The sequence below is a fragment of the Physella acuta genome, unplaced genomic scaffold, assembly GCF_028476545.2.
Source record: "Physella acuta isolate Inbredline_101_S28 unplaced genomic scaffold, ASM2847654v3 ptg000897l, whole genome shotgun sequence".
Classification (NCBI taxonomy): Eukaryota; Metazoa; Mollusca; class Gastropoda; family Physidae; genus Physella; species Physella acuta.
In genome coordinates, this window is record NW_026732414.1 from 499,819 (window position 1) to 511,953 (window position 12,135).

At 36.0% G+C, this 12,135-nt stretch overlaps 2 protein-coding genes across 3 annotated transcripts; one reads left to right on the forward strand and one right to left on the reverse strand.

The window, feature by feature from the left end:
• Nucleotides 1-1,870: 1,870 nt before the first annotated feature.
• Nucleotides 1,871-4,872, reverse strand: LOC131952988 (uncharacterized). Of its 2 annotated transcripts, none has more exons than XM_059315962.1 (5): nt 4,800-4,872; nt 3,212-3,410; nt 2,932-3,084; nt 2,496-2,630; nt 1,871-2,215 (listed from the first exon to the last, which is right to left on the reverse strand). In XM_059315962.1, the coding sequence occupies exons 2-5, from the start codon at nt 3,362-3,364 to the stop codon at nt 1,937-1,939; spliced, it is 720 nt and encodes a 239-aa protein (XP_059171945.1). In that variant the 5' UTR covers nt 3,365-3,410; nt 4,800-4,872; the 3' UTR covers nt 1,871-1,936. The 2 variants fall into 2 exon arrangements, with proteins under 2 accessions (XP_059171945.1, XP_059171946.1); XM_059315963.1 differs by lacking the exon at nt 4,800-4,872 and adding an exon at nt 4,728-4,755.
• A 1,283-nt stretch (nt 4,873-6,155) lies between these two features.
• On the forward strand, nt 6,156-11,918 carry LOC131952980 (uncharacterized). The gene is made up of 3 exons (XM_059315948.1): nt 6,156-6,262; nt 7,785-7,959; nt 9,896-11,918. Exons 1-3 carry the CDS (start codon nt 6,201-6,203, stop codon nt 11,057-11,059), a joined length of 1,401 nt encoding a protein of 466 aa, XP_059171931.1. The 5' UTR covers nt 6,156-6,200; the 3' UTR covers nt 11,060-11,918.
• The last annotated feature ends 217 nt before the right edge of the window (nt 11,919-12,135 follow it).

Genomic DNA, 12,135 nt, shown 5'->3' on the forward strand with positions numbered 1-12,135 from the left:
ATCTGCCTTAACACAAATATATAAAAAGACGCTAATTTAATATACCCATATATATAATCTATATACTTATATATATAATACTAGATCTATATTTATTTGGTTATATTGTAAAGTGAAACAACCATACTAACATAATTTTGACGAAAATATTAATTGAGTAATTTCCCTTGCATTGCTAAAGTTTAATTAAGACTATTTAAAATTACGAGCCGACCCGCGGCGTATCATACGCCGCTATTTAGTTGTTTTATTTTCTACTTTTCAGTAATTCATAATTTGTGAATTCAACAGTACCAACGCAGCCACTGAAAATATTTGCTTTAAAACACTATCAGTAGGCCGTTAAGGACGATAACCCCCCCCCCTCCTTTCCCCCTACCCCCGTGAAAGCAGCCTCCTCTTAGTTACCTCCCCTAAGTTTAAAATAGTTTCAAACTAAATTATCTGCCCCTAATAGTAGTCACTAAACCCGGCTCTACCATTGTAAACAATTAGCGTGAACCACAGCTCACTAGACCATGTGGGAGTGGGGGTGGTAGGGATATGCCTAGAGAGGAAGAGAGGGGGCTGCTAGGCGCGCTTACAGCTTGGTGTTTTCTATGGTCTCCAAGAAGAGAATTATGTATTGTATATAGATTGTTTGATTTTTGTAATTTAAAAAAATAATAGGCCTAATTGATTAATTTTTGTAATTTAAAAAAAATCGTAATTATAAAATGAAAAATTTGTAAAATTTCGTTTTAAAAAAAACTTTTTAAAGTCAAAAATATTATTAGTCTCACTTTCTCACCAACCCCCCCCCCCCCTTTGTCACATCCTACCTCATTAAAATCCAGCCACCACTGTCCCACTATATGGGTGATTGTTTAATTTGAATTAATAGTGACATTTTACATTTACAGATTTGGATGGTGTCCTAATAAATTCACAATGTATCTTTTTATTTCTACAGATTTGGATGGTGTTGTAATAAATTCACAATGTATCTTTTTATTTCTACAGATTTGGATGGTGTCCTAATAAATTAACAATGTATCTTTTTATTTCTACAGATTTGGATGGTGTTGTAATAAATTAACAACGTATCTTTTTATTTCTACAGATTTGGATGGTGTCCTAATAAATTAACAATGTATCTTTTTATTCCTACAGATTTGGATGGTGTCGTAATAAATTCACAATGTATCTTTTTATTTCTACAGATTTGGATGGTGTTGTAATAAATTCACAATGTATCTTTTTATTTCTACAGATTTAGATGGTGTGTCCTAATAAATTCACAATGTATCTTTTTATTTCTACAGATTTAGATGGTGTGTCCTAATAAATTCACAATGTATCTTTTTATTTCTACAGATTTGGATGGTGTGTCCTAATAAATTCACAATGTATCTTTTTATTTCTACAGATTTAGATGGTGTGTCCTAATAAATTCACAATGTATCTTTTTATTTCTACAGATTTGGGTGGTGTGTCCTAATAAAATTCACAATGTATTTTTTTATTCCTCAGGTACAGCTAGTGTTGAAACTTGCTGACCAATATCTGGATTACCTCCAACAGCTTTGTTTAAGTCCATATGAACAACTTGGATCAACAGCTTTGTTAAAGTCCATATAGGACTCACTCAAGGTGTTTAGTTTCACTTGTTGAACAAGTTGCCATTATCTGAAAAATCTCATCCACCCTACTCAGTCAATGACTGTGCCTTTGCCTTCTAACTTAAACATAAACCAAAGTAAAAAAAATAATTATTTTTAAAAATTTTATTATGAAAAATCAGAAAGACAAGATTTGTGAGAAACTCTCAAACTCAAGAAAGCATAGAAAACTAAGAAACCAACAACAAACTATTTTTTTCAAACTTTTGTGATGAAACAAATTGTATACAACAAATGAATTAAGCTCAAGTTTGTGTAAAATGTGAAAACAAATATTAGACCATTAAGCCACTCCCACCAGGGGGCGTGACGAACAAGTATTTATCCATGCTCCTCCTGCCTCCATACCAAACTCTGTGACAGCTGTCAATCATGACATCATAGAGTGATGAGCAGAGGGACGGGCATGCACGTACACAGATGTAGTGTCCGAGTCTTGGACAGACCAGACACACGCTGATGGACATGCAGAGTGTTGCACACAAGACTGTCATGCAGATGACCGCCACAAACAGACGGTCGTATTTGTCCTCCTCGTCCAGCACTGGAAGTAACTGGAATTCAGGTCAAGCTATGTAGGCTAGATCTCTTGAAACAACAGCACTACACAGATACTAGACTAAAAGTCTTGAAACAAGTACTGACCTTTGTAGTTAGGTTATCCTTGTCTACCATGAAAGATTTGAAAGTCTTGAAACAAGTACTGACCTTTGTGGTGAGGTCATCCTTGTCTACCATGAAAGATTTGAAAGTCTTGAAACAAGTACTGACCTTTGTGGTGAGGTCATCCTTGTCTACCATGAAAGATTTGAAAGTCTTGAAACAAGTACTGACCTTTGTGGTGAGGTCATCCTTGTCTACCATGAAAGATTTGGTGGGGATCATCTCCTTGAAGGGGTCATCCAGGAAGTAGCGGTGGAGCTCTTGGACGGTCTCACCAAGGACAGTGCGGGACAACTTGTCAGCTTCCTGTGGAGGGGGGGAGAGACATGTTTGTTAACTTCCTGTGGAGGGGGGGGGGGGGGGGAGAGACAATTTTGTTAACTTCCTGTGGAGGGGGGAGAGACACTTTTGTTAACTTCCTGTGGAGGGGGGGGGGGGGAGAGACAATTTTGTTAACTTCCTGTGGGGGGGGGGGGGATGACAGGGACATGATATGTGGCTATAAGAAGACAGTGAGAATTGTTGTTAACGTTGGAAATGGGGGTTGTATTATGACCAATATGATTTATCTTATTATTATGTTTTTATAAACCAAACTAAAACTGACCTTCTCTAAACCAATCTCTCTGAGCCTGAGCGCTAAAAACTCAAAAGTCATGTTCTTGCCTTGATCTTTGCTCCAGGCTCGAATCCTTCTCACACAGGGCGCCTCAGGGTGACCTTGAACTGGTTTTGGGGTGGTGAACCTTTCTGGGTGAATCTGTCCAGATTTAGTTCACGTACATACAGACCATGTCAAGATTTAATTCACTTATATACTATATAGAGAATATGAACATAACAGCTATGTTGATGATGTCTAATTAATTGAGAAAAAATATTTTTACCATAAATGTTTTTTCACCCAGCGCTTCCATGAGTTGATCACATTTCTTGTCTGTCAGATGGTCAGCAACATACTGGATTTCCTGAACGTTCAAATCCACAACAGCCAGGGCCAGATGTATTGAGACACACAGGAAACTTGTGACCCAGCCCATCACAACATTAAGTGTAACATTTTATTTAACATTTTCATCTGGAGTTCTGTCACAACATTAAGTGTAACATTTTATTTAACATTTTCATCTGGAGTTCTGTCACAACATTAAGTGTAACATTTTATTTAACATTTTCATCTGGAGTTCTGTCACAACATTAAGTGTAACATTTTATTTAACATTTTCATCTGGAGTTCTGTCACAACATTAAGTGTAACATTTTAATTAACCTTATATTTTCATCTGCCACAACAAAAGAGACAGCCCGAGAAATGTTTCCTGTCACTCAAATCAAGAGCACCCACATGACCCACTAAATGTCCACTAAAGGGGTCTGTCAACACAACTACTGACAAAAGGACTCCCAATAAACACACATTTTAACAAAGGGATTTGCAGTTATAGTTATTTTCTCAGGTAGAATCTAGATCTTTTGGTTAAATATAGAAAGGGTAAAAAATAAAAAAAATTACCTGAATTCGCTAGGCATATGTAAAAATAATTTTTAAAAAGATGAACAAAACTAAATTTCAGTTTCAATAAACTGGTCATAAGTAGCAATTTTAAGCCTGCATTAAACCAGCAGGCTATTTGCAACTTTGTCCACCTTATTGTTGATATAGAATGATATAGATCTAGATCTAGAACAGAAATATTTTGTCACTATAAATTCCTCTTTGGAAAAATACTAAAATTAAACTTAAATAAAATATTTTAATGTAGGCCTAATCATTTATTTTAAATAAGACAATTTAGATCTAGATATAGTGATACTGTATGAACTAAAATTCGATAGCCTACATTCATTTAATTTTGAATTGTTTTATTTTATTTTTTTGGGAAGGGGTGTCATTCATAAAGGCCTAAGCCCTCTAAAGGCGGACATCACACTTTAATTTAAGGCCATTGTTGTAGATCTAGGTCCTAAACAATGTAAATATGATAATATCTAGTGAGTGAATCATGGATGACCTCTAGATCTAGATCTAGATCTAGATCTAAATAAAAAATATTATTTCTAGATCTAATATAAATAATGCGATAAAAAAAACCAAAGGAGCGTCATACGTTTTTATTGGTTTTTGTTTTAACGATAAACGCCGACTAACCATTTCAATTTTTGTTTAACTTTTTCGCCTCAGTAAGTTCCATATGAAATTTAAGGAGTCACCTGTTTTTCACATTACAAGTCGCGGGCGATTTTACGTACCCAAAACGAAAATGAAAACGATAGATTACCAAAACATCAGTCCCTCGAAAGACGTGTTAATTTTAATTTAAATTTAGATCTATAGGCCTAGGCCCTATGTTAAAATATCTAGATCTAGATATAAGGATAAAACTAAAAGGTCTAGAAATCTACTTAATCTGGAGGATCTGCCTTTACACAATAATTATTAGATCTAGATCTAGATCTAGTATAAAAGTTGTTTACACGATTTAAAGTTAAAGCTTTTGAGTCAATAAAAATAAAAGTAGTCTGCTATTAATTTAAATGTTGTAGTAGCTTCCCTTAGTTTATGGCGCCAAGGGACAACATCAATATATTTATAATATTAGATCTATAAATTTAAAATTAGATCTAGAATCTATAAGTCTACTCTATAAATTATTAAATAACTGTTATTGCAATTTGTTTACAGATTCAGAGCACGTCACAGAGACAATCTACTGTAATCTAGAGTCTAGAATTCTAGCTACTAGAGAATACTACTAGATCTAGATCTACTAATCTAGATCTAGTAGTACTACTGAGACTCTTGACTGAGAGATCTAGATTCTAGGGCCTAGCAGAGTCTAGCTAGAATTTAGGGAGGCTCACTAACTTAAAAGCGTCCTTGGTTGCTAACCAGAACATGGCGTAAGGATCGGACCATGACTTCCGGCGAGTTTTTCGACTTAGTTCCAGAGACCTTCTTAGAATTACTTTTAAAAATGTTTATCACGAGTAAAATGGCGGGTTTTCACGTTATAAAAACATGCTATAGGTGGCAAGGTTAAATATGCCAGAAAAGCATTTTCAGAAATTGCTTTGGGGAATGTAGGCTAAATTTAAAGTCGGTGTCATTCAAAATAATATAACTTTTTAAATATAGATCTCCCTCTCACAAAATTGATTTCCAAAGTAAAGCATTATTAGTTTTATCATTCTATGAAAAAATAAATCAAATATCTTCAACACTTTTTTTTATATGATGTGTCCATAAAATGACAACCTAATTTTTTTATTTTTTTTGACCACGTGACCGCTATTTGAATGGATACGTTTACCTGGCATGGTTTTTTATTTTGCTCTTTTGTACAATAAAAAATGTTATAAAATTAAAGAAATAAAAGAATTCAAACATCACTTCTGTCTTGTCTTTTTTAAAATTCTTTTCTGATGACATTCTCTTAAATTTTTTTCCTCTATAAATATATCCCGACGATAGACGGGCCAATTCTACTTTTAGGAACTCTCTTGTGAAAAAAAATTAGATCTATTTCACGGTCACTTAAAAAGTTAAACCTTTCAACTTTTAACCAGGTTGTCATGGATGATCCGTCATATCATAGCTGTGAGTGACAAAACATTTTAAAATTCAATAATTTAGCCTAAACTCGCTACAACCCCCAAATTAGTGCCTAGGGGATAAAGTATGGACGTTTTTTATTCAGTTGTCATGTTTAAATTGAGAATTGAGTAGATTTCACATATAGTAAGAAAAACTAAGCTAGATCTATACTCAAAAGATTCTAGTCTAGATCTAGTTCTAGACCTAGAAAGTAGAAATCGAGTCTAGATCTAGATCTTAGATCTAGACATCCAGATTCTAGATCTAGAATCATTCTAAGAATGGACGTTGAATCAGCAATAGAAGAATCCATTCGACGCATTATTTCTCAACATGACATAAAGTAAGTTTCTCTTCCCATCCCCCCCCCCCCTTATTTTTTATTTTTAGGGTAGACTAAATCTACATCGAACATCGTAGTCACAATTTCTTAATCTCAACTTTTGTAGGGCCTAAGTTAAAGCAATAATCATCTTTTCTTTTCCCATTCATTTCATACACAAGACACATGGGGCAGATGAAGTAGAGTTCATCTGTTTCAGAGACCTCGGCATTTGAAGGGATTAATTTTATTATCATTATTATGGTCAGCACTATGGTCAGCTGCCTATGTATCCATAATGTGAGTTAGGTACCCAGATTCGAACTTGAGACTTTTGGTTTAGTAGTCTAGCTCTCTACTGCTAGGCTACACCTTCCCATTATACTAAATTATAGTAATAATAATAGGCCTAGTTCTTATAATAATTTTATTGTTACTATTTGTAGTCTACATAGTCTACTACTAAATGGCTACTAAATAGTAGGCCTTAATTTATTATCCTACTTACCATAGGTGTAGTTGTAGCTAGGGGAGGGCAAGTGGGGCGGCTGACCCTCAGGGGCGCCAAACGGGGTAAAAAATGTAATTAAAAAGCTCATTCTGAGCAGCATTCCTGAATAATACACAGTCCAAGTTAAAAATACACAGTCCAAGTTAAAAATACACAGTCCAAGTTAAAAATACACAGTCCAAGTTAAAAATACACAGTCCAAGTTAAAAATACACAGTCCAAGTTAAAAATACACAGTCTAAATTAAAATAATAAGATTACTGCTTGGCCTTCCTGACTAACTTTTCAATTTGGTGACATGATTATAATAACTGTCAAGTGACTAGTGAACCTGACCACACACTGCCAACAACATGTTAATGTCCCACACTAGAACTGCCAACAACATGTTAATGTCCCACACTAGAACTGCCAACATGTTAATGTCCCACACTAGAACTGCCAACAACATGTTAATGTCCCACACTAGAACTGCCAACAACATGTTAATGTCCCACACTAGAACTGCCAACAACATGTTAATGTCCCACACTAGAACTGCCAACATGTTAATGTCCCACACTAGAACTGCCAACAACATGTTAATGTCCCACACTAGAACTGCCAACATGTTAATGTCCCACACTAGAACTGCCAACATGTTAATGTCCCACACTAGAACTGCCAACATGTTAATGTCCCACACTAGAACTGCCAACAACATGTTAATGTCCCACACTAGAACTGCCAACATGTTAATGTCCCACACTAGAACTGCCAACATGTTAATGTCCCACACTAGAACTGCCAACAACATGTTAATGTCCCACACTAGAACTGCCAACAACATGTTAATGTCCCACACTGTATTCATGTGTACATAACATGCTTGCGAAAAAATGATATAACAATGAAAGTTAAAATTGTTCATGGCAATGATTGAATAAACTTTCTTGTTAATATATCCTCGTCTACTTGGTAGATGCTGCGACCTGTTTCAGGGAGATGTCTGTTTTTATATTCAAGCAACTTTTTCTCTTCCCATTGTTCCAGTGTCATCACCAAAAGGATGGTGAGGAGCATTTACATGTGGCACAGCGGCGCAGAGTCCCTGACCCAGCACGAGTCTGACGTGATCAACAAAGTTTTGAACAACATTGTCATAACTCTGGCCCACTCCCAGGGCATTGACCCCACTCACAGCAGTCTGTTGGAGACTTACACCAAGGTATCACATCTTAAAGACTTACACCAAGGTATCACATCTTAAAGACTTACACCAAGGTATCACATCTTAAAGACTTACACCAAGGTATCACATCTTAAACAAAGACTTACACCAAGGTATCACATCTTAAACAAAGACACCAAGGTATCACATCTTAAAGACTTACACCAAGGTATCACATCTTAAAGACTTACACCAAGGTATCACATCTTAAAGACTTACACCAAGGTATCACATCTTAAAGACTTACACCAAGGTATCACATCTTAAACAAAGACTTACACCAAGGTATCACATCTTAAACAAAGACACCAAGGTATCACATCTTAAAGACTTACACCAAGGTATCACATCTTAAAGACTTACACCAAGGTATCACATCTTAAAGACTTACACCAAGGTATCACATCTTAAACAAAGACACCAAGGTATCACATCTTAAAGACTTACACCAAGGTATCACATCTTAAACAAAGACACCAAGGTATCACATCTTAAACAAAGACACCAAGGTATCACATCTTAAACAAAGACACCAAGGTATCACATCTTAAAGACTTACACCAAGGTATCACATCTTAAACAAAGACACCAAGGTATCACATCTTAAAGACTTACACCAAGGTATCACATCTTAAAGACTTACACCAAGGTATCACATCTTAAACAAAGACTTACACCAAGGTATCACATCTTAAACCAAGACACCAAGGTATCACATCTTAAACAAAGACTTACACCAAGGTATCACATCTTAAAGACTTACACCAAGGTATCACATCTTAAAGACTTACACCAAGGTATCACATCTTAAACAAAGACACCAAGGTATCACATCTTAAAGACTTACACCAAGGTATCACATCTTAAACAAAGACACCAAGGTATCACATCTTAAAGACTTACACCAAGGTATCACATCTTAAAGACTTACACCAAGGTATCACATCTTAAACCAAGACACCAAGGTATCACATCTTAAAGACTTACACCAAGGTATCACATCTTAAAGACTTACACCAAGGTATCACATCTTAAAGACTTACACCAAGGTATCACATCTTAAACAAAGACTTACACCAAGGTATCACATCTTAAACAAAGACACCAAGGTATCACATCTTAAAGACTTACACCAAGGTATCACATCTTAAACAAAGACACCAAGGTATCACATCTTAAAGACTTACACCAAGGTATCACATCTTAAAGACTTACACCAAGGTATCACATCTTAAAGACTTACACCAAGGTATCACATCTTAAAGACTTACACCAAGGTATCACATCTTAAAGACTTACACCAAGGTATCACATCTTAAAGACTTACACCAAGGTATCACATCTTAAAGACTTACACCAAGGTATCACATCTTAAACAAAGACACCAAGGTATCACATCTTAAAGACTTACACCAAGGTATCACATCTTAAACAAAGACACCAAGGTATCACATCTTAAACAAAGACTTACACCAAGGTATCACATCTTAAACCAAGACACCAAGGTATCAGCATCACATCTTAAACAATCAACATTCTTCTCATAAGTAAAGTTGTTCATTAAAATGTCTGAAACAGAAAGTACTTAATCATGTTTTATGTTGGGAGTAAACTTAATCATGTTTTATGTTGGGAGTGAACTTAGTATATCAGTACATGTCTAGCATCTGGTGCACACTGACATATTCATTTAGCAACTGACTAGAGTGGCACATCTTGCCACACCCCATGTACCCAACAGTTCCTCACCACAGTCAGTGAATGACATCATGAAAAAAAATGGGATTAGTCGCTCATCATTGACCAGCATCAGTCAGGCATTCTGCTGACATGTGAAGTTCACTCCAGACAAAAATATCCTCAAGTATAATCTGTTACAATATCCAGCACATTACCAGCAGTATGTATAAATATGTTTGTTGTTTTTTCTCAGGAATATAGGGGTGGCAGCCACAAGTCCTCTAATGATGGCAGCCAAAAGTCCTCTAATGATGGCAGCCAAAAGTCCTCTAGTCATGTACAAACACCTCCAGATTACTTAATGAAGGTTAAAAATAATGTGCCTTGTGGCCAAGCTGAACAGCTGCATAAAAAGAACTTAACCTTTGACCTTAAAGAGGAGTCAGCCAATCCAGGCATGTTAGAGGAGTCAGCCAATCCAGGCATGTTAGAGGAGTCAGCCAATCAAACTGATGAATCTGATGTGTCAGACTGTTGTACTCACAAGAACAACGCAGGTGCTAAGACCTGTCAGAATAAATCTAGTAACAAAAGCAGACACTTCCAAGATATCTTTGAAAACATTTCAATATTGGCCACACCAGATGCTGCCATGGGTAAACCAGAAAGGGTTGATATTTCTACGACAGAAGTGGCTACCTCAGCAAACTGGAGCGGGCCCAGTGGTCCATTCAATAAGAGAAGTTGCTGCAGAACTTTGTTTCACTCCCCTGCTTACAAGAACTCTTCAGTCTACAAATGTGCTGAGGTCAATAGTTCACGTGCTGGTCATCCAATGGCTGCTATACCCTGTTCACATTTTTATAAATCTCTCTGGCCAGGATCACCTAGAGCAGACCACATAGAGGTCAACCAGTCTCTGGCAGGTGGCAGCACTGGACAGGTCAACTCCCAGGACAAACTGGAGGATCATTCTCACAACAAATCTTCTCAGTCTACTCAGTCTTTCAAATTTGAACCAAAAAAGAAATTGTCACCTCAAAATATGGCTAATGTGAGCATTAAAAACCCAAACTCAGATTATCAAAACAATGCAAGTCTGCCAGTTACTTGCGCTAAAAGCTTGCCAAAAAAGGAAGTTAGAATTCAAGTCATACCAACTCGTGCCACAGATGTTTTGACCATTAAAAGACTGTCTCCAGTGATTGAGGAACCTGTCAAAAAGCTGAAATTATCCTCCCATAAAAAAGAGTGTTCAGATTTCAACACCAGTGCGACTATTTGTGGGAGGGGCACCAACGGGGGAGCCCGCTGGGTTCACATCAAGGTAGTCCCAGAAAATGACAAAAGTGTTTCACAAATCTGTGACGCCACTTTAAAGAACTTTGATTTGTCTATTTTAAGCCAGCAATGCTGATTTAATCTAACACAGATTTTTAAAAATGATGTAAAATGGTTGGAATGTCGATGTAGGCACAGTTTGTAGCTAATGTTTTCTGTCAACGTAACATACAGATTAGCGCAGGGTTCTGGTTGGCGTACAGGTGGGTGCATGTTAAATTTCCTTGAAATGTGCCAGATTTCTCTGACTCTGCAGGTCAAACCATTCACCTCTCCAGCAGAAAGCCAATTTGGTATGAGTGCCTTCCCCTGTTTGTTGTGGTGTTGTTAATGTATGTTTGTCTTGGGTTCCTTTTGTTAGTGTCAAACTGTCATTCATTTTCTTGTCATGAACAGAAGGACATGAGCACAAAATTTGTGTGAAATAGTTTTGATATCATCAAAACACTGGTAGCTGTGCTGTTCTATTCTATAAGGCACATTAAATGTTTTCAGACATGCTGACACAATTAAGTTTAATGAGACTACCTGTTATTGGTATAGTTTTTGTTCAAAATGTTTTTTTTTTTAATAATGGGGGGAGGGTGTCTCATTACAAAACATTTTATAAACAGGTGTAAGATGCTCATGTGTCAAGGGTTGACACTGTGATCCTGTTGATTTTTTTCTTATTGATGACAAACAAATTTGTCTGTCTGTGCCTTTGTTCATTTAAACTCAATGTTTATGAATAAATCAAACAGTTGATGTGATTTGTCGAGTCATTTAAATGCCATGTGATTTAGTTCTGATCAGATTAGAATCAAGTTGTCATTTCAATTTGTTATCATATTGAAACATTGATTGTCTTCCTTGATTTCACTAACACTGGTTTGTTGTTTAGTAACATCAATAAATATTTCAGTTCCAGACCTGTCTAAAATTAAAAATTATTTCCATCAATATTTTATTTCCAATAAATTTCTTCTTTTCCAGACCTGTCTGAAATTTTTAAAAATATATTCCATCAATAAATTTGTTCTTTTCCAGACCTGTCTGAAATTTTTAAAAATATATTCCATCAATAAATGTGTTCTTCATTGTGTTTACTGTCTGAAATTTGAAAAATGTCAATAAAAATGAGTTGCAGGTCATTTAAGACTAAGAGGATCC